Source organism: Ambystoma mexicanum, chromosome 3q (assembly GCF_040938575.1).
Source record: "Ambystoma mexicanum isolate Mex_15411 chromosome 3q, UKY_AmexF1_1, whole genome shotgun sequence".
Taxonomy (NCBI): Eukaryota; Metazoa; Chordata; class Amphibia; order Caudata; family Ambystomatidae; genus Ambystoma; species Ambystoma mexicanum.
In genome coordinates, this window is record NC_090926.1 from 1,145,279,940 (window position 1) to 1,145,306,459 (window position 26,520).

At 46.7% G+C, this 26,520-nt stretch overlaps 1 protein-coding gene across 4 annotated transcripts in view; it reads right to left on the bottom strand.

Moving 5' to 3' along the window:
• LOC138447689 (serine/threonine-protein kinase N1-like) overlaps nucleotides 1-26,520 on the bottom strand; it is a 1,645,716-nt gene that overhangs the window by 363,093 nt on the left and 1,256,103 nt on the right. For all 4 annotated transcript variants that reach the window (XM_069603962.1, XM_069603960.1, XM_069603961.1 and 1 more), the window contains one exon: nucleotides 10,317-10,408. In XM_069603962.1, the coding sequence (XP_069460063.1) occupies nucleotides 10,317-10,408 (92 nt within the window). The remainder of the gene's footprint in view (nucleotides 1-10,316; nucleotides 10,409-26,520) is intronic.

A 26,520-nucleotide genomic window follows, 5' to 3' on the forward strand; every position in this document is an offset into this window, starting at 1 on the left:
GGAAAAAGGGTCACACTCTCTCCAGGTTAAAAAAATCAAGTCCTCAAAATCCAGCAAAGTTGCTGGGATCTCTAAGGTGGAGGGAATTAGCACATTTCTGAGAATTCTCCTTAACAGTTATTCACCTCAGAACCCCTCAGCCGGGCTCAGATCCTTTCAACGTAATGTTTGCACATTATTTATGTATCTAATTCCTTGTAGGGTATTTTCCTTTCGGGTTACTCATGGTTCACTCTGGATCCACCCCCACCCCGTCTGTCTGGCACAGATCTCGGATTCTCCTTGGTCGGGCTCAAATTCCTTTTAACGCAATGTTCATAAACTTTACACAAACTTGCTTTAAGCAAAAGCTTTTAGCTGATCTCCCTCCGCCAAGCTCGGACCAACTTCCTATACGATTTGATCAACTATCGAAGACTTTCGAACGCATACAGGCTTTTTGTTTGACCCATTGCAGGACCACTTTGGTTTCATCGCTTCACAGTTGCCACCTTTCAGATGGATACCTAACCAAGACTTTCGAATGAGCATGCGCGTGGGGACAGACCACTGTCTACGGTATATTATCTTGGCTTCAAAGTTCAATCACATCCTGACACAGATAGTCCTTCGTTTTGTTGAGGCTGGGAAACCGCTCTTAGAGTTAGGGATAGAGCAGATTTTCACCAACCTTCTTGTTATTCATCCATCGAAGTGTAATGTCCTAGTGCTATCTGCCTAATTGTGACTCTTATGTCGGTGGCTCTGGCTGTGGATTTGAATTGGTTTCCCCCTCTAGGCCCTACATTGAGATGCATATTTGTATTTCCAAATACTATGTCCTAGAGGTTTCACATAACAGTGTTATGTTTGGCATCTGGGGTATTGTAAAGACTATTAATACTGTGTCTCTTAATGTTCGTTCATCTCTCATCCCACCCCTTTTCTCTACGAGTAATGTGCCCTTCAGACGTGGGTGTGTGTGTGTACATTCCCAGCCTTTTTACCCCTCCCCGGAGTTCAGCTTAGGATGGATTTCCTATTTGGGATGGTCTGGGTGTACTGCCTCACCGGATGATTAGTGGTTGTACAACTCTCACTGGAGGATTGAGAAGAGAAAAAATATGCCTTAAGACAGGCTATTCCAACCACTTGGGAAAGAGAGAGCAAGACAAAAAGAAATATTTACTACACTATGTGGGGATGATCACCGGGCATATCAAGAAGAGAATCCTGGAGCTTATGTCCTGACTATGTAATACAAAAATGAATGCCCCAGTGGTTATTTGTTTTCTTTTTTTTTTCTTCTTTTTTCTATACTTTTTCTAAGAGAGTTACATCGAACAAATATTACAAAGCAGTTGGTAGGGTAGCATGGCAGTTAGTATTCATCTATGCATTGTTACATTACATATTCATAGTCATTTAGGTTGGCAACAGTGTGGTATTTTCTTCTTCAGGGAGCATATTACACAGGTAAAGGCGAAAGAGTCTGTATGTCCTTGGGTCAACAAGTCGACGGTACAGTTACAACAAATTGTTCCTCACATTCATTTATCATCGACAAGTCTTTCAGAAAGTTTTCTTTTTTGGGTGCTTCTGTGGATTTCCAGCATTTCAGGATGTTTCGCTTAGCCACGACACATGCAATATTGAATAACCGCCGGGTGGTCTCGGCTACCTTGCCAATATCTCCAAACAGATATTTCAGTGGGAAGTGTGTGGCTGGGATATCAGTGATAGCTTCAAGGATTTCCGCCACTCCCCCCCCCCCAGAATTGGGACACCAACGGGCATGCCCAATACATATGATATGCATTTGCCCCAGGGGCGTCGGACTTGGGACATTTACCTGTTTGGCCAACTACAAACTTGGCTAGCTTGGCGGGTGTGTAGTGGAGTGGATTTGAATTGGATTAGTCTCAGGCCCAAATTCATGAAGACACCTTTTGTGAGTTGACAACAACGCAGACAGCTAGTTTCGCCCAGTTCTACCACCAGGCCCCGTTCCCAAGCCTCTCTGGTCTTATTGCATGATTTAGAGTGCGTTTGAACCAAATTGTACAATAGGGAGGCACTCTTCCCACGACCATCCACTGCTGTCATTGCACTAACACATTCGTGAGTAGGGGGATCCGCCGCGGATGTGGGTCATTTGGCGACGAACGCAGTTTTCATTCGGTAGAACTGGAAGCGTATGAGATGTCCTCCCACCACCGCCTCAACAAAATCTCACAGCTCACAAAATTTGCCATCTGGAAACATGTCACGCATTTTGAAACGTTTGTTTGGGTCCATGGCCCGTTGTATTGCTTTATTGAATGTGGGTGCTATGCCAGGGAAGTTCCATAGCGGTATCTCTGGGTGGTATGCGGTCGAAAGCCTGATTCATTTATATATCCTAAACCAGGAGTGAGTGGTGGTGCTAACGGGGTCATACTCACAGGAGTCCCTGCGCTTGGGATCAAACATGATGGACCGTAACTCAGTCGGGGAGGCAGCATATTTTTCCAGGGGGGTGTGTGCTGCTGTACCGTGTGGGTCGAAACAATGCCTTGCGAAGTGTGCCTGTGATGCTAAATAATAAAGCTCAAAGTTTGGTGCCGATATCCCACCTTTTGAAAATTGCTCTGTCATTTTAGCCCACTCCAGCCTGGCTCTTTTGCCACCCCATACAAAAGAGGTGGTTAATGTTTTAAGTCTCTACCCGGCCAGATCGGGATGTTACAAAAGTAGTACAGTAATTTGTGGAGAACTATCATTTTAAGGAGTACTATTCGTCCATATAATGAGATAGGTAATTTAGTCCATAATTGGAGCTTGATAGACAGATTCCAGAAATTCCCCATAGTTTCAGAGTACAGCGTATTTTAATCTCTAGATATCATTATTCTCAAATAGCGGACATGTACGGGGGACCATTTGAACCCATTTATGTCGGACACATCTTTGGTGTTGGGGTTGAGCAGGAACTGTTCTGATTTGGAGACATTAATTTTATATCCCGAGTAATTGGAAAACACCCCTACATCCACCATGATAGGACCCAGGTTTTCTGCCAGGTCTCGGACATACAATAGGGTATCGTCTGCATAAAGAGATATTATTTGCGGGGTTCCGGTCATTCTGAGTCCTCTGTGTGTGTGGTTTTGTCGCACGGATTCTGCCATGGGTTCTATTGTTAGGGCAAATAGAAAGGGGGAGAAGGGGCATCTTTGCCTGGTGTCTCTATTCAGCAAGAAGGAAGGTGACAAAATTCTATTGGTTAGCACCCTCGCACTTGGGTTCGTATAGAGTAAACAGATGCATTTAACAAAATATTTACCTAAACCGAACCTCTCGAGAACCAAAAACAGGTAAGCCCAGGAAACTGTGTCAAAGGCCTTTTCGGCGTGCTGCGCCGCAATGGCTGCATTTGCTTTCGGATTTAATTGTGCCATGACTCCGAAGAGTCGCCGCAGATTTAGGGCTGTAGATCTGGTTGGTATGAAGCCGGCTTGGTCCGGGTGTACTAATATGGGCATGTAGGGCAGCATTGTAGTTGCGAGGATTTTTGCAAAGACCTTTGCGTCTGTATTAATGATTGATAGTGGCCTATATGAGCCCATGTCTAGCGCTGGTCGGCGGGGTTTAAGAAGCACTGTTATTACTGCCTCGCGCATGGATTCGGGTAGTGTTCCCCGATCCATGGCGTCTTCCCAAACTTTCAGTAGAATAGGGGCTAGTTTATCTTGGAATTCGTTATACAGTTCGGGTCTCAGACCTTCTGATCCCGGGGCTCTGCCTGAAGTTAGGGCTTTCATTGCCTCAGTGATTTCATCTACCGTGATGGGAGTGTCCAGTATCATTCTTGTTTCCGGGGTGAGCGTTGGGAGATCTAACTTGTGTAAGTAGTTGGCTATCTCATCCTTTGACTTGGTGTCACGATTGGAATATAGGGTTTTATAAAATTCAGCAAAGGTGTCATTTATATCTTGATCTCGGTTCACCATCGTTGAGGTGTCCGCACACTGGTAATGGGAGAATGATGGTTTTTAGCTCTGAGCATGTGAGCCAAAATCTCCCGGCCTTGTTGCTTTCACCAAATCGTCGGGCATGTGCTGGGCCGTTCATATACTGGATTTCACAATCAGATAATCGATTAAATTCGACCATTGTCATATGTATATCTGTAAGGGACTCTTTACTGTGTGTGATGCTGTATTCGAATTCCAAAAGTTCAAGTTTTGCTTCCGTTGTATCTAACTCTCTCCCGACAGATCTCAACAGCCCAGTGGATTTGGCCACGATGGCCCCCCGGACCCATACCTTGAATGTTTCCCATAGCGTAGCATGGATTTTCACTGATCACTCATTAATTTGGAAAAATTCCTCTATTTCAGTGTGAAGGGATTCGTACACATTGGGATCCCTCAGTATGGCGGGGGGCATCCTCCACCTTTTAGTCTGCGTAGTGGAATTGCATATGTTTAGGGTCATTGATATTGGAGAGTGGTCTGAAAGCGTGCAGGGTGCATCTCGCAATTTGATACCATATCAGAGGGTCAAGCTGATGAGCCAGTAGTCGATACGTGACTCGGAATCGTGTACCGATGAATAGTAAGTGAACCGCCTTTCCTGTGGGTGCGTTTCCCTCCATATATCCACTATGGACATTTGATGCATTATCCGCTGTATGGTCAGTGCAGTTTTGGTAGGGGAATCTGGGGGGGGGTGATATAGGACCGGTTCAGATCTATATCAAGAATTGTGTTGAACCCCCATCCCCACCCTCCCCCTATCACTGCTGGATCATCAGTTATGGTTAACATGTCGTGTATGCTACTATAAAATTCAGGGTCATCTATATTGGGACCATAGGTGTTGATCACTACTTGTCGTTCCACCACCTCCCCCCAAACCAGCACATATCTACCGTGGAGGTCTGTTTTGGCATCTCGGGGTCGGAATCCCAATTTCGGGTGGATTAATGTGAGTACCCCCCTGGCCTAAGTGGAGTACTCAGTGTAATATCGTAATGTTCCCCATTTCGGGAGGAAACTAGTGAAAACCTGGTTAAGTGCATGTGTTTCCTGGAGCAATACAATTTGGGGGTTATGTCTAGTGACATAGGCTGCGGTTTTCCAGGCCTTGATTGGGTTGTTGAGACCTCGGACGTTCCAAGAAAGGAGTTTAACAGTTATTCCATTACTACCCCGTGCCATAGTCCCCTCTGAGTGTAGTTCCGTACCCTGAACAATGAGACAAAACTGCTGTTTCAGCTGTGTTTGATGCAATAATACTCTCCGATTTTAAACATTTAACATTCTCAAATGAACTTGGACATGTGTCGAGGGGAGCCCCACCTCGTACCCCATCCCTATCTCCCCAACGCCAGATACTCATAACATTGTTATGTACCTTTTCCCCATCCCCACCCGCACCATCAACCCCAACCTGATTATGAACCCTTCCCATTAACTTGTGGAACATCCCTTGGGAGTGTGCGCTGTTGCCACGGTCCCCGTGGCCAAGCGAATCTCATCTGGGTTCATAACTTATACTTGGACGGTGCCACCCGTCCACCCACACTTGAAAATTAAACCTGCAAAAGGATATTGCTGCAGCGTCTTTCAATCATCGGGGCCTCTAATGTCATCGTTTGGATGTCGGAGGTCATACTAGTTGGGGTCATCCCTACGCGGTGGCAGGGGGATGGATGTTTCAATGTAGTTCATTGCCGCTGATGGATGCTCAAAGAAATGTGAACAGCCCCTGTGTTGTATCCGTAGTTTTACAGGAAACAGTAAGGAGTATGGGACCTTTCGCAGTCAGAGTTGTCTCTTTACCGGATCATAAGATCTTCTTTGTGTTTGTACTCCTGCAGCAAAGTCGGAATATATATGGATACTGTTGCTTCCGTGTCGCAATGGGCCCATCTCCCTTGCCAGACGGAGTGCTGCGTCCCTATCTCCGTAGTTGAGAAGTTTGGCAATGACAGTGCGGGGTGGGGCTCTTGGTTTAGGAACCGGGGCTAGGGTGCGGTGTGCTCTCTCCACCAAGAAGTGCTCTGAAAAGGATTCTCACCAAAAAGGGATCTTAGTAAAGATTTGATATGTGGTTCTATGGGGCCCTTACAGAAAGATTCGGCGAGTCCCACTATACGGATATTGTTGCAGCGTGATCTGGACTCCAAATCGTCGCATTTAGTGCGCAGTTTAGACATTTCGTTTTTCATTAGGGATATATCACAGGTGTTTTGCCCAATTGCAACTTCGTTGGTCCCAATTCTATTTTCCGCATTTGTAATTCTCGCACTTTCCTTGTTCACTCGTCTTTGAGCGAACCTATGGTGGAGACGATGTCATCCAACTTGACGTTTACCGTGAGGAAGCCATTCTGTACTGTAGTAAGGTGGTGATCAAATTTGGACTCCTCCTGGGGATCCATTGGTGTCACGGACACTGGGCCCGGCGTGCCGGCCGGGGTTTGAGAGCTTTTGTATGAGTCCATCGGGCCCGTCCTATTCTTGGCACTGGTGCCCCTTGGCATCGCCCGGTGGTGGATTTAGGGCAACCTACGGCCGCCCGTGTGTTCTAATTGGTCCGAACAATGCTTGTGGTTATTTTAACAGTATCTGGATCATGCACGAGGATGCAATTTGTATGTGAGCGAGAGTGTAGAGTGCAATCTTCAATGCCTTATTTAGCCGTGATCATAGAAGTAGTCCTTGCATAGTCTGTGTTGTGGGCTGGTGCATGGCTAATTCAGGGCGGTCTCTGCTTCAATAGAGCTACAGTTGCCCATTCAGGGGATGAGGGGTGACTCCATTGCTAATGGCAGGTACTACCTGCTTGGTTGGCGGGGACCCTGTATGGCTTTATTATTAGCAGGATGGACTGTGATCTCCCACGTGTAATCACAATATAGTATATAGCTCAGGGTGGTATGAGCCAACAGATTTTGGGTGGTGTATGCCCCATGTAGATAGTGGTTGAGTAGGTCTGTGATCCGGTTTTATAGTTTATCCTTGGGGATCGAACATGTTGCCCCACGTGGGAGTGCTTAGAGGGTGAATTATGGCTCCAACACTGTGTGCTTATTTCACATTGATTGAATTGTATTAGGTTGTATTCCTCCTGAGCAGTGGAACGTCTAGTTTCAGCTGCCTCTCTCCATCCATATATCGTGCTGCGTGTTGCAGTTCTGGTTCTCAGTGTATGGAGGTCGGGACAGAGGGGATGTGTCAGACAGGGGCGGGGGGTGGGGTGGGGGCGGGTAATCAGCCGGCAATGAGATTCTGCCTTTGATGTTCCTGCCCGTTCCGAGCGCGGGTTGGCGGTCCCCCACCCCTCCGTATGGGGCCAGATAATCCCTCCGCAGCCCCGCTGTGTTCCTTGCCGGCGGGAACGTTCACCGGGTGACACCACCTGCGGTGTGGTACCCACCAGTAAACGAATGGGGGAGTTAGATCAGGATAGTGCCGTGGGGGAATAAAGGCGAGGGTGGGTGGTGTAGTGGCTCCCCCAGGCTCTGCCTCGTCACCGCGTGGACAGTTATGCTGGCAGGCAGGTCCGGGAGGCACTGGGAACGTACCTTCATCGCCAGTTGGAGTGTCGGTTACCGCTGCCACCGCCTCGCATACAATTCACTGCGGGGGGATTGGTGTTTGTTCCCCGCTGTCTCTGCGTGTATGTGGGACGGGGCTGTGGTCAGTGTCCACGTCCCAAGTCTCTGATCCTCCAAGTTGGCACACACTGTCCGTCACCCAATGTTTCTTGCTCTATGGGGACTGTATGTTGGGAGTGCAGCTCCGCCCCCGCCAAAGCCCTTGCAGGCGACCTGAGCAGCGGCCTCACGCAGCAATTGCGCGGTACTCTCCTTCAGTCCGTGATGTGGGACTAGTACGCCATATCTTGTGAGGCTATTCCTGTGCCGAAACGGTTCCGATTTTTCTCATGATTTCACCCGGGGGCACTGGGGATGCGGGCAAGCGGCACAGCTAACGTGGGTGGTGTGGGTGGCATTGAAATAGGATATTTCTTAATCAGGATTTGTCCCCGGAGAGGAGCGAGAAGAGCCTGGGTCTCAGGCGGCCATTTTGCATGTGCGCTACAGCGCCCCCCCCCCTCATTTGTTTTCTTTTTTAAAGGACATAAGGTAGAAGATCTAAAATGCTGAAGGAGAGAAGATACGAGTAAATGGTTCTCTTGAGGGGGCAGTGGATTTTCAGGTTGCATTTGCACCATCAGCCTTTTAAAAGAGGAGAGTTTCGTAAACGGGCCATTATGAAATCTTCTGAACCATTTGTGCAACAGTATGATGGAACTGTCCAGTCACTGCGAGAATCTGAATTGTGGCTTTTTGCAGAGAGTCTGATGCAATTTGGCCTCACATCTATGATGCACTTACATGTCCTCATAAAACCTAGATGAACCTTAGCTTTTTCCAAGTTTATAAACACTGAAAACAATCAGAATGTAAGATGAATGCACAGAACTATGAGTAAAGCGGCATGAGTAATTGGTTACAGATAATTTGGAGTATTATAGTAGTGTAAGCTGTCACAGATGGCCGAAAATAAGACACAAACTCCCAGAAAATGTATAAAAGCTTTATGCTTAGAGAGGCACAGCTTCAACTCACTGATGAGGCCTGACTAGGCTGAAACACACGTCTGGGGTTGTTGTTGGTATTCGTGTTCAGAGGAGAATTGACTAGCATCTTGGTGCTGGACTGCCCTTGTTGGTCGAACAAAGACTGATAAGCACATGGATATTTCTACTCTGTGAAAGGTACAGTGAGCTAAAACGTGGTTGTACTACTGTGTATGTCTCATCACTGCTTCTACTGTCCGCCTCCCATCACCACTACTACTACTTTCCACCTCTCCTCACTGCTATTACTCTCCTAACCGCTACTACTCTGCACCTCTCATCACCACTACTATTCTCCCCTCCGCACACCGTTAATACTCTATCCTCACCACACTGGTACAACCATATACTCTCCACAGCACTACTCCACTCCTCTCCATACCACTCCTACTCCTCCCCACTTTTAGTCTCCCGCCTTTCACTCTCTCAATCACCTTCCACTCACTTTCTACACTTCCTCTACTATTCTCACCCGCCTTGCATGCATAGACACCACTTAGTACCACTTGTTCTCACCAACCAATATCTCACCTTTTCATCAAACGCATCCAACTTGAGTACACAGTCCTTCATCCTGCTGGTCTCTTGCTCTGCAGTCGCCTCCTTCAACCTCATTTTAATAACCCACACCTTTTGGCCCTTTTTATGCTCCCCCCCCCCTTCTTCCATTGTCCTTCATCCTGCTGGTCTCTTGGTCTGCGGCCTCATCCTCTGACCTTACTCAATAATCCACACCTTCAGGTTTCCTGTCGCCCTCCTTCTCCCATTGGGCTTTCAACCTCAAACTAAAAGTGCCCTGGGTGTAAAAGTTGTGATATACAGCAGTATTTATTTCTGAAGTTCTAGTCAGACTTTAGTTTACCACATCCAAGCACAGAAATGTACTAGCAAAGAGATGGGCAAGGCATAGTCTGAAAAAGCCAGAAGTAATGAACTAGCTGAAACTGGTTCATTTATGTTTCTGACCAGCATAAGCAACCGCACATGCGTTTACGGTTTATGGGAACAGGAGCGAACTTTGAGTATGCAAGAGACATGGGCTGCTGCCTTAAGTACATATTATGATCCCCTGCCACTTTTTAAACATGTATAATATTTCTTCATGCAGTTGTACACAATTCAGGTATTTCAGATTCATTCTAGGCATCGTAACACTAAATAACTGCTTTAGCCTAGTTGAGCTAGAGTGGCCCAAATCTGTTAAACACAGTAACACAGATTGTAGTGCTGCCAGTCTTCTCTCCCTATTTAACAGGAGGTGCACCACTTATCAAATAGGAAAGGATTAGACTCACCCTGAGGTTTAGCTAAGTCTTTCCTGACCCTATTTAAACGTCACAAACTTTTTCCCACATGATTTAGTGCAGAGACTTGAAGTGTGATAATTACAGCAATGCTAAGTATCCAGCTTGGTTCCCTTTATTTTTTATAATGGTCTCCTCATACGCACATCTCTTTATGCAGCCTTATACACCAAAGATAATATTCTGCAACGTTTTCTCCATTTGCTTGGAGAACGACCGGGCATGGTAGTCATTGTGCAAATTGCAATTACATTTGCACACAACAGGTTTAGTGTTAGTCAGATGCCTATTATATTGAATTTACTTAGCTTTGAACACTAGCTAGGATCGCAGGAGCTAGCTGTGAGAAGAGAGATTCGTTTTCAGACAATAACCCATTCACTTGACGAAGCCATACCTTTGTAAGGAGTTATTGGAGGAACCTTTATCATCTTGCACTGAAACCAGTCCCACTTGTGTAAATGGCTCAAGTCCCACCGCTTTTTCATTCTGAAACAGAAACCAAAGTTAAAGTGAGCATGTGCCTAAAAAATCCCATTCGTTTTTACTTAAAATGACAGGAGCCTGATCTTTATTGTCACTCACTCAATCCACCTGCAGCACATTTACACTCTCACTGCATGAGATTGACAACACTTTTGATATGTAATTGTTTGAGCTAAATAAGGTATTAGATTTCCCATTCTGTCACACTCCTATGTATTTTGGTCATTAGATGAGCATTTCCACACACAGGCCAAGGCTGATTTGAACTTTGTAAGTTTAATTAAACATGTTAACATCAGGTTAAATTAAGAGTATGATCAGCTGAAGAGAGAAATATGTAGCAGGGGAATGCCGAGTGCAGTTGTTGCAGGGGAATCTCTACATATGTGCCACTTGACTTTGGTGTTTCTTTTTTTTTGTTTAATAGTTTTTATTGGAATAATAATAGCATAAATTAACAACAGATATATTAACATATAAACGAAGAATTAGTCTTCATTAGGCAGTATAAGTACACATAACAATGGTCATAAGCAGCTTAAAACATTAACGATATATAAATATATGCAATACGAGACCAGAATATTAATTGGCTAATATATGCAATCTAAGAACACAAGAGTTTATACATACTCCTACTGGGGGAAGACATACAAGGGAGACAAACAAGAGAACATTGGGTTGAAGGGGAGGGAAAGATTGTACATACCAAAAAAATGTCTATGATGCCGAGGCATAAGGGTTAAAGTAGAAGTTTTAAGAATTGTATGCAGAAAAGTTTAAGAACCATGAGTGGAAGCATTAAAATTGTCTAAATATTGAGAGAAAATTAACCATTTTGCATTGTACTTGGGAATGGAATCTTGTAACTTAGCCATACAAAACTCCATTCTCTGAATGTGACAGATATTGTTCCACCAACCATGACTACGGAGGGAGCGAGAGTTCTTCCAATTAGCAGTAATGTGTTTTAGTGCAATAATGATAAATAGATCGTAAAGTTTTGCCTCTAAAGCATGCAAATAGTAACAATTAATAGCAAGGCTACCTAAAAGAGAATTCGTTTCAGATACTTCCAGATAACCTGCCAAAATGAAAAAAACATAAGAGCAATAAAAAAAAACATACTTTCATATGAGGCTGGGGCATAATTGCAGGTCCAGCATTTATTATCTAGACTATTCTTAGTTTTGACGAGAGGAGTAATAAACACCCTATGGATAAAAAAGAGAAAGTGTTGTGTGATATTTGCAGATACTGAGATATTTTTGATTTGTGAGAAGATTGAGGACCATGTGCGCTCGCCCAGGACTAGACCGAATTTCATTTCCCATATACGACAAACTGACTGAGGTGTAGGTTTAGTGTTGAGGACTGTATACATTTTAGAAGCGCTAAGGTTGAGCGATGTGGTTAGTTGCAGCAATCTAGGGGCGTCCGGAGAAAAGATGTGGTTTGAAAAGTTATTAAGAGCATCAAGGCAGATATTAACCAGCTTATTATAGAAGTAAAAATCAGTATTGGGAATAGAAAATAGGTGCCTCAGTCAATGAAAAGTACAATAATGGGGCCATTGATAATTTGTTGGATAAATCGAATACCTTTTTTTATCCAGGACTTACGATTCAAAGTTCTGTTGTTAATAACAATGTTTTTGTTATGCCAAAGCAAGGGAGATGAGTCTTTATTTGGGGTTTTGTTAAGGGGAAAAAGGAAGACGCTTAAGGCAGCAGTAGTAGCTTTAATGGGATCTGAAATAGCCATGGAGGACGAGTTAAATCGATAGATAAGATCTGCCGGATCATAAGTGTAAACCATATTTTCTTCTAATTTTGACCAGGATGGAATATCTAGCCTGAGGGACGAATTAAACCAACATCAGATTGTTTCACCAGGAAGGCAGAATGGTAGAGTTTGTAGCATGGAATTTAACTCCACTTTTATCACACAGGCTTTTCATTTTGCAACTGCAATGCTATTACACTTGCCTGAGCCCCACAAAAATCAAGTAAAAGAGAGTAGATTGGTTTTGAAAAAAGAAAGGAAGTAAGACTGGAAGAAGCTGAAGATAATATTGGATAATCGGGGAGAGCATCATTTTTATTGTATCAAGCCGTCCCCACCAGGAGAACTAAAGAGGGGACCATTTCAGGGAGAGATCTGTACATTTAAGCAATATTCGCAAACTGAGTTTGATTGTATCATGTATCGTAGGAGCAAAATTGATACCTAAATATTTAATAGAGTACTTACACCACTTCAAACCATAGGAATCCAGCTCATGTTTAAAACAATAAGAATTGAGGGGTATAATTTTTATTAAGTTTATACCCAGAAACCAGACTAAATTGGTGAAGAGAGGTGGAGGTTAGGAGATTTGATAAAAATAAGGACATCGTCAGAATAAGCGATAATTTTACAATGTGAGGATCCTTTTGAGATTCCTAGTATAAGCTCTAATTAGCTTAAACAAAGGTTCCAGCGCAAGAATATAAAGGATAGGGGAGAGCGGACAGCCTTGCCTTGTTCCTCTTAGAAGGGGAAAGAAGGAGGATTGGCCATTCATACAAATAGAGGATTTGGGGCAAGAATATAGGAGTTTAACAAAGGAGATACATTTTTCACCACTCCCGTGCCATTGCACAGATTGGAATATAAAATCCCAACTAACACGATCAAATGTTTTTGTGCATCCATAGTGATAGCTGCATAACCTCGCCTGTCCTTTTTTGTCTTTGGAAACTATATGAATAGCATCCAAAAAAAAGTCTGGCATTGGAGGAAATAGTACGTCCTTTAACATAACCAACTTGATCGGAATTAATCATGGCAGGGAGGGAGGATTCTATTTTATTGGCAAGAATTTTAGCAAAGATTTGACATTCTACGTTGATGAGGTATATAGGACGGTAGTTGCTTGGGCATGAGGGATTTTTGTCTGGTTTAGGGAATAATATAAGGAAAAAGTTACTTACCTGTAACTGTTGTTCTCCAGGATGGGTCTGGCATGGATTCACATGCTCATGAATATTCCCCGTCGTCAGGCTGGGAATCCTCGGTAAAGAAAAATCAGTATCAGTTTCGTTTCTGATCTGTCTTTCGTAGTAGTAACCAATCACTGATCTCTGTCTCATACTGACCACAGCCAATGACTGCCCTCTCCCTAAGCCCCGCCTCTGGCAGCCATCCTCAGATTTGGTAGCACGTAAAGTGGCAGTATGACCAAGTGAAGAGCCGCAGAGGGGTAGGCGGGAGGGTTCGCATTTGAATCCATGCCAGACCCATGCTGGAGAACAACAGTTTCAGGTAAGTAACTTGTTCCTTCTCCAGCATGGGGTCTGGCATGGATTCACATGCTCATGAATATAAGAATACATAGCAGTACACACATGCACAACCACGGGAGGTGGCAAAAGGCTCAACATTAAGCAATACAACAACTCCACATTAAGCATCTCTTACCTCCTCACCAGGCTCACCATAAGCGAACAGGTTGCGCAGCACTGCTTGGCCAACCCTGCACTCCTCCCTGGAATCCCGATCGACGCAGTAGAATATCGTGAAGGTGTGCGTCGACCTCCACCTAGCAGCCCTGCAGATGTCCAGCAGGGGCACACCAGATAGGAACGCCGTAGTAGCAGCTCTGGTCGAATGGGCTCGGACGGCCTGGCAGCGGTCGGTTAGCCAACCAGTGGCAGTGCATGATGCAGCCGGAGAGCCATCTGGAAATAGAAGACTTCGAGAGAGCCTTCCCTTGATTCACAGGTCCAAAGTTCACAAACAGCTGTGATGTACTCCGAAAACTCTTTGTGCGGTGCACGTAGAACTTCAGCGCTCTAGCCACATCCAGCGAGTGCAAAGTCCTCTCGGCCGGTGACGAAGGAGACGGGAAGAAAACAGGTAACACCAGGGGCTCGTTAAGATGGAAGTCCGACGGCACCTTGGGCATAAAGGAGGGGTGCTTTGCAGGATAGGGCCTGGATCTCTCCCACTCGTCGTGCGGAGGTAATGGCCACCAGGAATGCAGTCTTCCACGACACAAACTTCATCGGTGCGGAGTGCATCGGCTCGAATGGGGGGCCCATGAGCCTGGTCAGCACCACGTTAAGTTCCCACACCGGGGCCGGGGCCTTCACCGGCGGGAACGACCGGAACAGTCCTTTCATAAACTCTTTTACCAGTCGATGGGACCACAGGGAGGTCCGTCCTGTGGTTCTGGTATATCTGGAGATCGCCGCCAGATGAATCTTAATGGAGGCATGGGCTAGCCCAGCCTTTGCCAGCGATAGCAGGTACGGCAGCACTTGAGGGGCCGTAATCCGTAGGGGGTTGATCTTCTCTGCTCGGCACCAGATAGAGAACCTCTTCCACTTGTGACCGTAGCATTTGAGAGTCGAGGACGCCCTGGCCTTTGCAAGAACCTCTCTGCAGTCGGCCGGTATATCGTACCCTACAAACTCTAGCGCTGCAGGAGCCAAGCCTGCAGGTTCAGCAACGCCGGGTCGTGGTGGAAGATGGCGCCTCCTTCTCTGGAGAGAAGATCCGCGTCCGCCGACAGCTTGATGGATGGGGACGTTGACAAGTCCAGAAGGTCCGGGAACCAGATCTGCCTCGGCCAGGCCAGTGCGACGAGGATCATCCTGCACCGGGACCTCTTGAGCTGGTTGATGAGTCGAAGCAGCAACGGCAATGGAGGGAACGCATACAGGTATAGGCCGCCCCAGGGGAACGAGAACGCATCGCCCATGCTTCTCGGCTGGGGAAACCTGTTGCGAACAGGTCGATTTGGGGTTTGCCCCATCGTCGGAAGAGTTGATCCACCTAATCCTGGCGCAGCTCCCACTCAGGACACGCGCGCAGCTCCCTGCTGAGCGAGTCGGCGATGGTGTTTCTTTCTCCTGCCAGGTGGAAGGGAACCAGGCACATCCCCTGGGCGACTGCCCAGTGCCACAGATCCTGTGCCTCCTTGGATAGGGCTGGGGATCTGGTGCCTCCCTGCTTCCGTATGTAAAACATTGTCGTGGTGTTGTCCGTGAAGATCCGCACCACCTTGCCCTTGAGCGACGGGAGGAATGATTTGAGAGCCCAGAACACGGCTCGGAGTTCCAGGATGTTGATGTGCAGGAGCTTCTCCTCCGGGAGCCAGAGGCCTCTTGCATGGAGATCTCTGGTGTGGGCGTCCCAACCTTCCAGGGAAGCGTCCGTCGTCACCGTCTCCTGGTACGCCGGCGTCTGAAAGTCCTTGCCCGCCGTGAGATGCGCTCGAACGCCCCACCACTGAATCGCCCGCCGGAACACCTCGTTGAGGGGGACCCTGTCTTCGAAGGTGTCCGTCGCCTGCATCCAACGGGCGTTGAGAAATTCTTGCAGAGGGCGCATCCGTAGTCTGCAGAGGCGCACCAGGTAGATGCAAGAGGACATCATCCCCAGGAAGGACTTGATGGACCTCACCCTGGCCACGTCCGTGGCTACCAGGCGCTGCACTTTGCCCAGAATGGTCTTCGTCCGTTCTTCCGGCGGTGCCGCCAGGCGCCTCACTGTATCGAGCTTCGCTCCCAGTGCTCTGAATTGGTAGTGGCGTCCCTGGACGACGAACCTGAGGAACTTTCGGTGACTTTTGAGGATGGGAACGTGGAAGTATGCATCCTCCAGGTCCAGAGACGATAGAAAGTCGCCTTCCTCCAGCTGTCCCAGTACGTGCTGGAGGGTGTCCATCCTGAACTTTTGTGACCTGATGTATTTGTTCAAACGACGAATGTCCAGGATGGGGCGCCAGCCGCCCGTCTTCTTCCTGACGAGGAAGTACCTTGAGTACACCTCAGAGCCCCGGAGCCTCTTCGGGACGAGCTCGATGGCGCCTTTTCTGAGCATCGCCTGTACTTCCAACAGCAGTTTCGGGCGTGATTTTCCTTCCTGGCCACAGGCAGAACGTGAGGGCACTTCTTCAGGAATTCGATAGAGTGTCCTCTTGCCAGGGTATCCAGCACCCAACGGTCGGTGGAGATGGACTTCCATACGCCGACGAACTTCGTCAGCCTGCCTCCCACCGGGGTGCTTCGGTGGGGGCCCGACGCCACAGCGGGTTCAGTCCTGCTTGGAGGTGGTGGCCTTGCCGCCCTGGCCACCTTGCCGACGGCGGCGAGACCCTCCCTGCTTGCCACGACCCCTGTACGCCTCCTGAGATGAGGAGCGTGCCGCCTGGCGGTAGTACGACGAGCCACCGCTGGATCCCTTGGAAGCCCCGTCTGCCTCCGGAGCTCCAAAAGGCCCGTTGTTGCTGAAGGGCTCCTAGGGCGCGGGACGTCTCTGTGTCCGTGTCTGTCTTTATGGCTTGGAGGGATTCGTCCACCGCCTTCCTGAACAAGTTGCTGCCGTCGAACGGCATGTCCAACACCCTTGTCTGGACGTCTTGACGGAAGTCGGTTGCCCGGAGCCCCCCCCGTCGTCGTAGGCAAACTCTGTTGCCCAGCTGGCGGAACCCGGTATCGGCAATATCGGTTGCCACCGTTATGGCGTGGTCCGACGCCACCTCGCCTTCTTGAAGTGTCTCCAAGGCCTCGGACCTCTTGTCGTCCGGTAGGAAGTCCAATATGGGGCCCAGCTTAAACCAGAGCTCCCTGTCGTAACGGGCCACAATCGCCAGGGCGTTGGCTGCTTTGATCGTCGGCGCCGCCGACGAAATGACCCGTCGCCCCATGGCTTCCAACTTCCTTCCCTCGCCGTCCGGCGGGGAATTCGACGCTGAGGCTCCTGACCCTGCCGCTTTCTTCTTCGCCGCCGCTGAGACGACCGAATCTGGCGTTGGCTGGGCCCTGAGGCACAGGGGAGCGGTCTCGGGGACCCGGTCCCGTTTGGCTGGTGCCGTGGAGGGGTTCTTGAGTACCGACAGGCCCTCCTCCCAGATGTCATTGATTAGAGGCACCGCAATGACAGTCTTCCTCTTGGCCTCCCGGCGCTGATAGAGGAAACCTTCCTTTTTCTGCTCCTCCCCGGGCAGAGTTGGAACAATTCTGACGCCCTGGCGATCATGGCGTGGAACGAGCCAATCTCATCGGGCAGAGAGGCCCGTGCGACGGGAGACCCGCTCCGTCATCGTCGCCGTCAGAACCCGTTGTCGAGCCCACCGCACCGTCATCTCCCGACTCGTGGGAGGATGAGGAGGGAACTGTAGGCCTTACGGGGGCGAATGGAGGGGAGGGTTGGATCCTCCGTCGTTTGTTCTGAGGACTTCCCGACGGGCCAGGTTGTGGGTCCTCCGGCTTGGGCCATGGTAATCTCGTCCTTATCTCAGAGCATAAGGACTGGATCGCGAACAAAATGGCCACCAAGCCATCCTGAAGGCTGCCCTTCCTCGCCATCGTCATCTTCTTCGGTTATCTCCCGAGGATCTTCCTTGCGGGATCGAACCTTCTCGAATTGGACTTCGAGATCCCTCACGACTCTGGTAAATTCCCCCTCCGAGGCTGACTCCGAGCTCGAGGAGGCTACCGTGCCCCCCCCCCCTTTTTCCATCACAGGGGCCTTGACGATGGGCTGAAAAGAGGATTCCCTCCTTGGCGGCAGGGAAACTCTAGTCCCGGAGGCAGTCTCCGCTGGCGGGGTCTCTGCCGGCTTGGCCAGAGTCGCCGCGATCGCCTATAGAGGTCTTTGCCTGCTGGATAGGGGCCTTCACCACCTTGAGGTGCGTCCTGGGCCTTCTCCTTAGGGGGAGGGGTGACGCCTCGCTCCCCCTCTCCCGAGATCAGAAGGGGCTTCTCCCGAAGCTTACCCGGGGTCTCGGAATTCCTCTTTCCCGAACCGGAGCGCTGGCACGTGGTTGACGGTGCCGGGGAAGGTGCGCCCTGCCTGGCGACCAAAGAGCCCGACCTTTCGGCGCTCCCGGAGCCAGCGGACTCGCAGCGCTTGGCCTGGTGTTGGGCCCCCGTCGCCGGGGCGCCCGCACAGGACTTAGAAGCCCGCTCGGACCCTTTCTTCTTCTTCTCACCCGTTGAGCCCTTCTCCAAACAGCTGGTGAGACAGGATTCATGGTCCCTCATGGTCCGCTCCGACAAGTTCTTGCAGAACTGGCAGTCCTTCTCTACATGAGTCTTGTCCCCATGAAGACAGAGGCATCGCGAATGTTCGTCCTCCTTAAACACATTCTGCAAACCGCATCCAGGGCAGCTGCGAAACAGCTTGGGTCCGGGTGACGAACTTGCGTCCTGGGCCATCTCAAAGTAGGTCGCAAATCTTCTGGAATCCTCCAAGAAGTTGATTCGATGAAATCTTCACCCTTGAGGGGCGTAGGAAATTCCCGCAACGGGTCCCCGTTAACGGAAGTAGAAACGGTGGAGCTTGAGGCTCGATAAACCGAAAAAATGTGAAAATTCACCTGAAAAAGCGCAAAACACGCAGCAAAAGCTCGAGAGCTAAGCAGGAGGACTCCCAACACTTGAACGTGCGGTAAACATCTGAGGATGGCTGCCAGAGGCGGGGCTTAGGGAGAGGGCAGTCATTGGCTGTGGTCAGTATGACACAGAGATCAGTGATTGGTTACTACTACGAAAGACAGATCAGAAACTAAACTAATACTGATTTTTCTTTACCGAGGATTCCCAGCCTGACGACGGGGAATATTCATGAGCATGTGAATCCATGCCAGACCCCATGCTGGAGAAGTAAGGCTTCAGAAAAAGAACCTGAAGATGACTTGTGTGAAGAAAAATAAGAGAATAAGGAATTAAGTTTAGGAGCCAGTGAGGGATCAAGAGAGTTACAAAATGAAGCAGTATAACTGTCTGGACCTGGGGCTTTGTTACTGCTCAAATCCCCAATAGCATGCATGATTTCAGCAATTGTAATATCCTGTCTAAATGGGAGAGATCGATATGTGGGTGAGATGATCTGTTAATATTATTGAGGAAAGATTTGATTTCTTCAGTGGATATTGGGACATCTGGCGTATATAATTTTTCATAGAATTCTGTTTAGAATATCCTTGGGGTGATTATGTACCTTACCAGAGGAATCTTTTATGTGAGAGACATACAAGCTTTCTTTCTTAGTTTTCAAGTACGATGCAAGTGCCTTTCCTGCCTTATTAGGTTTGATACATTTTTGCTTTATATTTAAGTATGGTGTCCGCAGCCAAATCAGTTAGTTCACCATTGACCTGGCAGCGGAGTGACATAAGGTGCAGGTTAGAAGAGTTGGGGTTTTGATAGTAATTGTGCTCTAAATAAGTTGGGACGATAGTCTAGGTGTTTTTTGCGCATCTTTTTTCCTACCCGACTACGCCATGATATGGCACCGAAGAGCATCTTTGAATGCATCCCAATTATTGAAAACATTAGTATATTTTTCCCTGTTAACTTCATAGTAGTTTTGTAAGAAGGATTGAAGAGATGAATTGCTGGTCCTTTAATAAGTAATTATTTAGTTTCCACCCTGGGGATGGCCTACAAATATCTTTAAATACAAAGGATGTACAAACCGGGGCATGATCTGAAATGAGAATGTTGGAAATGGTGGAATAAACAATAGTGCCAGAGTGTTTTAGATGCAAAAATATAATCGAGGCAGCACAGTGTATTGTGAGGGAGTGAATTAAATGTATAGTCAAGTTGAGTGGGATGTGAAAGTCTCCATGTGTCAATTAAGCAGGATTCAAAAATGCAGCCCGGAAAGGATTTATGGGAATTTGAAGCTTTACATACACAATTGGATTTCCGGTCTAAAAACGGATCGATGACCTGATTTACATCCCCACACAATATTAAGTTAACAACATTTATTGTAAGAATAATCTTTTTGATGGATGACCAAAACTGCGGGTCTGGTTGAGTGGGACCATATACATTCAAAATCGAGATCTGTACAGAGTTGATCAGAAGCTTAACCCATACCAAACGACTCTCTGTGTCTGCTTCCTTATCCACAATTTTAAAGGACATTTTCTTGCTTAGTAATATAGCAACACCATTCTTTTTGGCAACAGCAGGCCTTGCAATAACCTCCTTGACCCATAGAGATTTAAGTTTCAACACTTCAACAGAGGATAGATGTGTTTCCCGCAAGCATGCAACTGAGGGTTGGAACTTATTTCGATGTGATAACATTTTACACCGCTTGATGGGGGTTATTGCAGCCTTTGATGTTCCAAGTAACACATTTAAATTAAAAATAATTATTAATCAATATAGGAGGTGTATCATGAGACCATCTTTTAACATCAAGACAAAATAAATACTTAAATGAGCAATGAATAAGAGGAAGACACAAGAAGATAACACAAAAGGAATCAGGGAAAGGATAGGGAGACCAGGTATACAATGTTTCGTACTGAGGTAAACCAACAAGAAGGTACATTTGAATCAAAAGTAATAGGAACCTCAACATTGAGTTATCAAATGAAATGGTCCGGGAATGGGGAAAGAGGGAAGGAAAATGTAGTAGGTGCTGGTGGCACCTTCCAGGCTGTCGAAAATAGGAAAGTGACAGCACACGGCGAAAGAGGGGAACTACATTAGCTACTGTCATTCTCTAGGCAATAGGATATGTTAAGTAATGGCATTTAACTAGGAACATTAAAGAGACATAGCATGGATAAGAATAAATTAAAGAGAGAAAATCATGATCCAACAGAGGTTGAAGGGTTTTCTGGAGAGGACGTATCCATAGTTTCAATATTTATGGAGCGAATGAACATCCTCAAATCAGCCGGGTCATCAAACATGGCAGTGCAACCATTATGTGTGACCTTAAATGAGCATGGTTGGTAAAGGCCATAGCGGACATTGAGCTGCTTCAAAGCAGGGCAAAAGGACAAACCTTCTTTCCTTCATAGAACAGTACTTTTGGCCACATCTTGTGGGATGAATAGTTTATTTCCATGCCAGAATAGATCTTTTTTTCTCCTTTACAGATGACTAATACGTTGAAGCTGCGTGAATTCAAGAAAATAGAGGATAAGTGTGCGAGGAGGAGAATGAGAGGATCCTGAGGCATTACGTTGACCAATGCAATGAGCTTGCTGTATATTAAGAGGGGTTTCCAAAGGTAAGTGAAGAATAGCAGGTAGAACCTTATGTAGAAATGGGATTCGATCTGCTCCCTCGCATCCTTCCGGCAGGACTGGTATACGAAGGTTGTTCCGTCTACTCCTGTTTTCTGAATCTTCATTATGGTTTTGAAGGGCTTGAAAAGATTTTTCCAACAAAACCACCCTATGAGATAGATCTTCCGCATTGGTGACCCGTCTCTCCACCTCCACCATTCGCTCTTCAAAGTCCTTCCATCGGTCGTCCAGTTGTTGTAGTTTCTGGTTCGCAGTTTTAATGAAGGGCTGTAACGCACAAATCTGATAAAATTGCTTCTAAGGCCGGATCTGATATGTTAAGCGGAGGCGGCGAGTCACTTTGGGGCCTTTTAAAATTTGCAGAAGGAGGTATGGAGTCTTTTGTAGCAGGTGTAGATTTTTGATTTTGCTTGTTTGAAGCCATTTAATTAACCGGTTGGATTGGAGTGGGCGAAGAAGGTGGAGCAAATAGCAAACAATAGTCAATGTAGTAGTAGTTAGAGGAGGGCGCTCTTGGTGATATATTAGGAATGTTAGAGCTAAGGACACAAGGAGCACCCTTTTAATTGAGTCATCCCATGGAAACCTCCTTTTTATTGTAGCAGTTGATAGATATCTTGCAGCAAGACATATACCAAAAGTGATGACCAGCCCTGAAGATGAGTTCAAAGTGTCAACAGCGTATGCTTCAATATTTGATGGCTGAGGAGGGATTCAGGTGAGAGCTGATGATAATGTGGCAGTCAACCATGAAGAGGATTTCTCCCTAACACTTTAATATCAATATTTTACGTTGAAAATTATTGAATAAATAGGAGCCAGCTAACATAGACACTGGTAAAAAATAAAATACTGTTGTAGGTAGCATTAATAGGAAGAATACACTCCCAAAGGTAGTGCTACAAGTATCATGGCACAGTCACTTGACGCAAAATGAAGCTGCTAATCATTTAGGAACTGTCTGTCATTCCAGAACCAGCCACAATGGAAGAAATAAAACAAACTGTTGTAGGTAGCAGAAAAAGGAGTAGTTTACCTCAGCAAAAGAAGAAAAGAAGAAGAAAAAAAAAGATAAAAAGTGGAGCTTCAATGCATTAAGGCACCGTTTTCAAATCCGTGTGAAAAAGACCCTGGAGGTCAATGTACACTGAAGATATATCGGATTTAGCCGCGTTTTAAAAGTCGTGTCCATTCATTAATTAAAGCGAGTATAATAGGGAAAACACGCAGGCGGCGTATGAACAACAAATAGTTTTGCAGGCCAGTTACCAGAAAGCATGAGCCGAGAGCTTTCCAAGCAGAAGATAAAGATGAAAATTCAGCCGTTGCTGCAGACGTGTGTGGCAAGCTCTGTTGAACTAAAGGTAAGAGGAAAAGCAAATAAAATAATGCCTTATTTCATGCCGAGAGACAGAGCTCAAGTATTAGGCTGCCATATCACTTGGCGCCAGACCACGCCCCCCTCGACTTTGGTGTTTCAATACACACCTTTTTGGAAGTTACACTACTGGTGTTAAAACTCCCTTCTGGACATGGAGCGCCTTTTAGTGCGGGAATGCAAGAGTTGAATTTGTATCGTGTTTCCATATGGAACTTTTAAGAAGTTGCACCACCTGTGTTAAAACTCCCTCCCAGGCGCGGAGTGCCAGTAAGTGTAGGAGTGCAGTTGTTGCAGGAGATGCTCTACATGTGTGCCAGTTGACTTTGGATCATGTTTCCATAGAAACCATTGTGGAAGTTACACGATCTGTGTTAAAACTCCATCTATGGTATGGAGCACTGCAGAGTGCGGGACTCCAGTTGTTGCAGTTTGAGCAAATGGATGTGGCTGGACGAACAGCACTGCTATAGGGTCAGTGAGGTGCATGGATCCTTTCAAACAAGAAACCTTGAGTATTGCGAATCCCTTCACCGCCCTGCTTACCCTCTGGAAATTTGAAACAGGGCTGTACTCTATGGTCATAGTCAGTGCTTTAAGTGGGGTAAGAAACTGAGGGGGGGGGGCCTCATTTGGGGGCGTGGCCTAAGACATGATGGGCGTGGCCCAGTTGGTGGGCGGGGCCTAAATGTGACATGGTAAAACTGGTCGTGCCTACATTACTAAGTACATATTGTGTAGCAGACTGCTTGCTACATGGCTTAAAGTATAACAAATCAAAGCTCAAGGTGATTATTTATTGGACCCTTAACTGGGCCGTTGACAAAAGGATAGGTACATTAACACGTGCATTCAAATGTGTAAACAATTAATTGACAATTTCCCAGAACCCCATATAATAATCTTCAAGGGAGTCCTTCTTTGCATGAGCTTGCTCGCAGTGTGTTTCCTCAGCTGTTCGTCTCCCTTTTGCCAGCCAGCTTTTCACAAAGGACAATGGCTTAAATGCTTTTACTGGAGGACCATTAAGTTTCATCCATGAAAATGAGGAAATAGTGGCCACATGGAGGGATGCTCGGCTTGGCGAAGAAATTAAATTCATGGCGCTGAAGCCCCTTTCGCAATCTGCATTACTTGCAGGCAATGTTTCCATGCAAGCAACCAAAGCCCCAAATGCTTCAGGGCACCTTTTGCCACCTAGGTCCTTAAAATCCCTGAAGGCATGGATGGTGTATCTGATTGGGAGTTGAAATTTCATACACAGTCTCTGAATCTCATTTTCACCATAAAGTACAATGTCTTCATCATTCAGTAAATTCTTTGCATCCAAGACACTGAAACTGGCTACAAGTTCTTTATCCAATGTCTGGAGCACACCTTTTGGCAAGGTTAACTGAAAGGCTTTGATAAAATTGCCTTTCATTCAGAGACACATAGTTTGCCCTTCCCTGGGAAATATGAACGCCCTTGAAGTGTCCACAATCAACTGCACTCTGAGCAGTAGAAGCAAACTCCCCCGGAGATTCTTTCATCACAAAGAATCTCCGGACTTGCCCCACCAAGAGTCTGTGTGCATTCACAATTGTGATATCCCGGCTCTGAAGAGCCAGAGACAAGTCTTTCAGTTCTTGAAGGGCATCGCACATAAGCCCTAAATCTTTCACAAAAGAGTTGGAGGTAAGCTTCTTAAGCAGACCGTCATATTTGCTTCTGTCCCTTGTAGGTCTTGAGAGATCCTTAGCAGCTTCTCCGAAATTCTTACACAAAGCAGGGAAGCAGTTCCAAACAGCTTGAACCGTCCTATAACTTGATGCAACCCATCGTGTGTCCAGCATCTACCCTATCTTCTGCAGCTGCAAACCCAGATCACTGGCAGCCATTTGTAGCTTTCTTGTGTTTTTTGGTGACATGCTGTATGTGGCATATAAAGAGTCCATGAATATTTGAAAATGATTGGCCCCACCGATCTCATCAATAGTGTCTCCAACGGCCAGTTCAAGGCGGTGAGCTAGACAATGCCACGATAACACAAGATTTGGGAATTCCGCTCGAAATAATGTTATCACCCCCCCTTTGCTACCAAACATTACAGCTGCACCATCCAAACAAATAGCAATCCAGATCTCATGCAACAGGGTCTTTGTGATGCCAACATTCTCAAAATACCCCAGCAGAGCTTCCTTTATGGCCAAGGCATTTGTCTCTTGGAGCTTCAGTAGACCAAAGAAAATGGTGACTGGTTTACAACGAGCCCCAAAAAGACCCGGCAGATAAATAATCAAAGTTGATTTGTTGCCGACAGTGGTGCTCTCGTCCACAAACACAAAAATCTTTGGCTTGTGTTCTCTGATATAACACACTAACTTCTTTTGCATTTCTGATGCAATATGTCTCACTATCTCTGTTGCAGTAACATTACTGCACAACACACGACCCATTTCAACACCATTCACCTCCTGGAGGTCCACCAAACCAGGGTGATCTGTGAATGGCCGATTCTTTTTAGTCAGGTAGAAAACAGTGTGAAACACTCTGCATGTGCTTTCCAAATGTTTGCCATTGCTTTGCTGCATGGCTTCTGTCAAGTGGTTCTTTTTTCGCGCTGTTAGAATGTCTTGTGATGCCTTATGAGCACCACTTGTCTTGTGCTCCATAATCTTCTTTCGGAGCTGCTTCTGCCTAGCATGTTTGCCAAAACCTGAAGGACCCACCTTTCCATCGGCCCATTCCATGCTTATGCGCAAACCTTGCCCGCAGGAGTGCACGGATAAGCAACCTGTTGCTTTCACGTCCCTACACACAGAGCATCCAATATGACCTGAAGCCATAAAAATCCATTCATATTCCCCCTTAGCGCAAGAATCCTGGCATATTTCTGGTCACTTCTCGAATTGACTGGGCTAGCTTCCTCATCCCCACTCAGAATGGTGGCAGCCTCCTCCACCTTAGATCTTTTCGCTGATGGCAAGTAGTCAAACAGCGAAGTCTGCACAGACTTGCACTTGGGAAGTACCGCAAACATCGTTAATGGCTGCAGAAAATCTTGGGTGTATCACTAGCGGATCTGTTTCTAACCTGTGCACGGGCGAAACTCTCCGCTTCCTATCTGTAAAACCTAGCTTATATATAAATTACTATATATTATTGCAGTGACAAAGGCAGTATTCTAATGTGGGTGGTAAATAAACCTAACGAGCAATAAGATGGATTCAAAGCCTTCCTGTAGCATAAGATGTGATATCCGACACCTTGCCATTCCTAACCTGAGATCCATCCTGTAACACGAGATGTGATATCTCAATGCTTCGAATAGCAAACCTGAGACCCTTTATATAACATGAGATGTGATATCCAACTAATACCAAACCTGAGACCCGTCCCATCGCCTGAGATGTGAAATCTCACTCCTTCCCATTCCAAACATGAGACCCTTCCCATAGCATGCAATGTGATATCCTCCTCCTACCGTTCTGCTGTTTGTTCCCTCGCAATGCAAAGGAACAAAACAGCAGAACGGTTGGAACTGGAAATAATACATGAAAGAAAATGCATGCGAGGGAACATACTGTTCCCTCGCATGCATTTTCTTTAGTTTCTTTTCCGTTTTCAGCCTCGGCCCACTTAAAGCCCTGCTCATAGTGCATGGTCATTTGGGAAACTAAGAGTCCTTATTCACTTGCA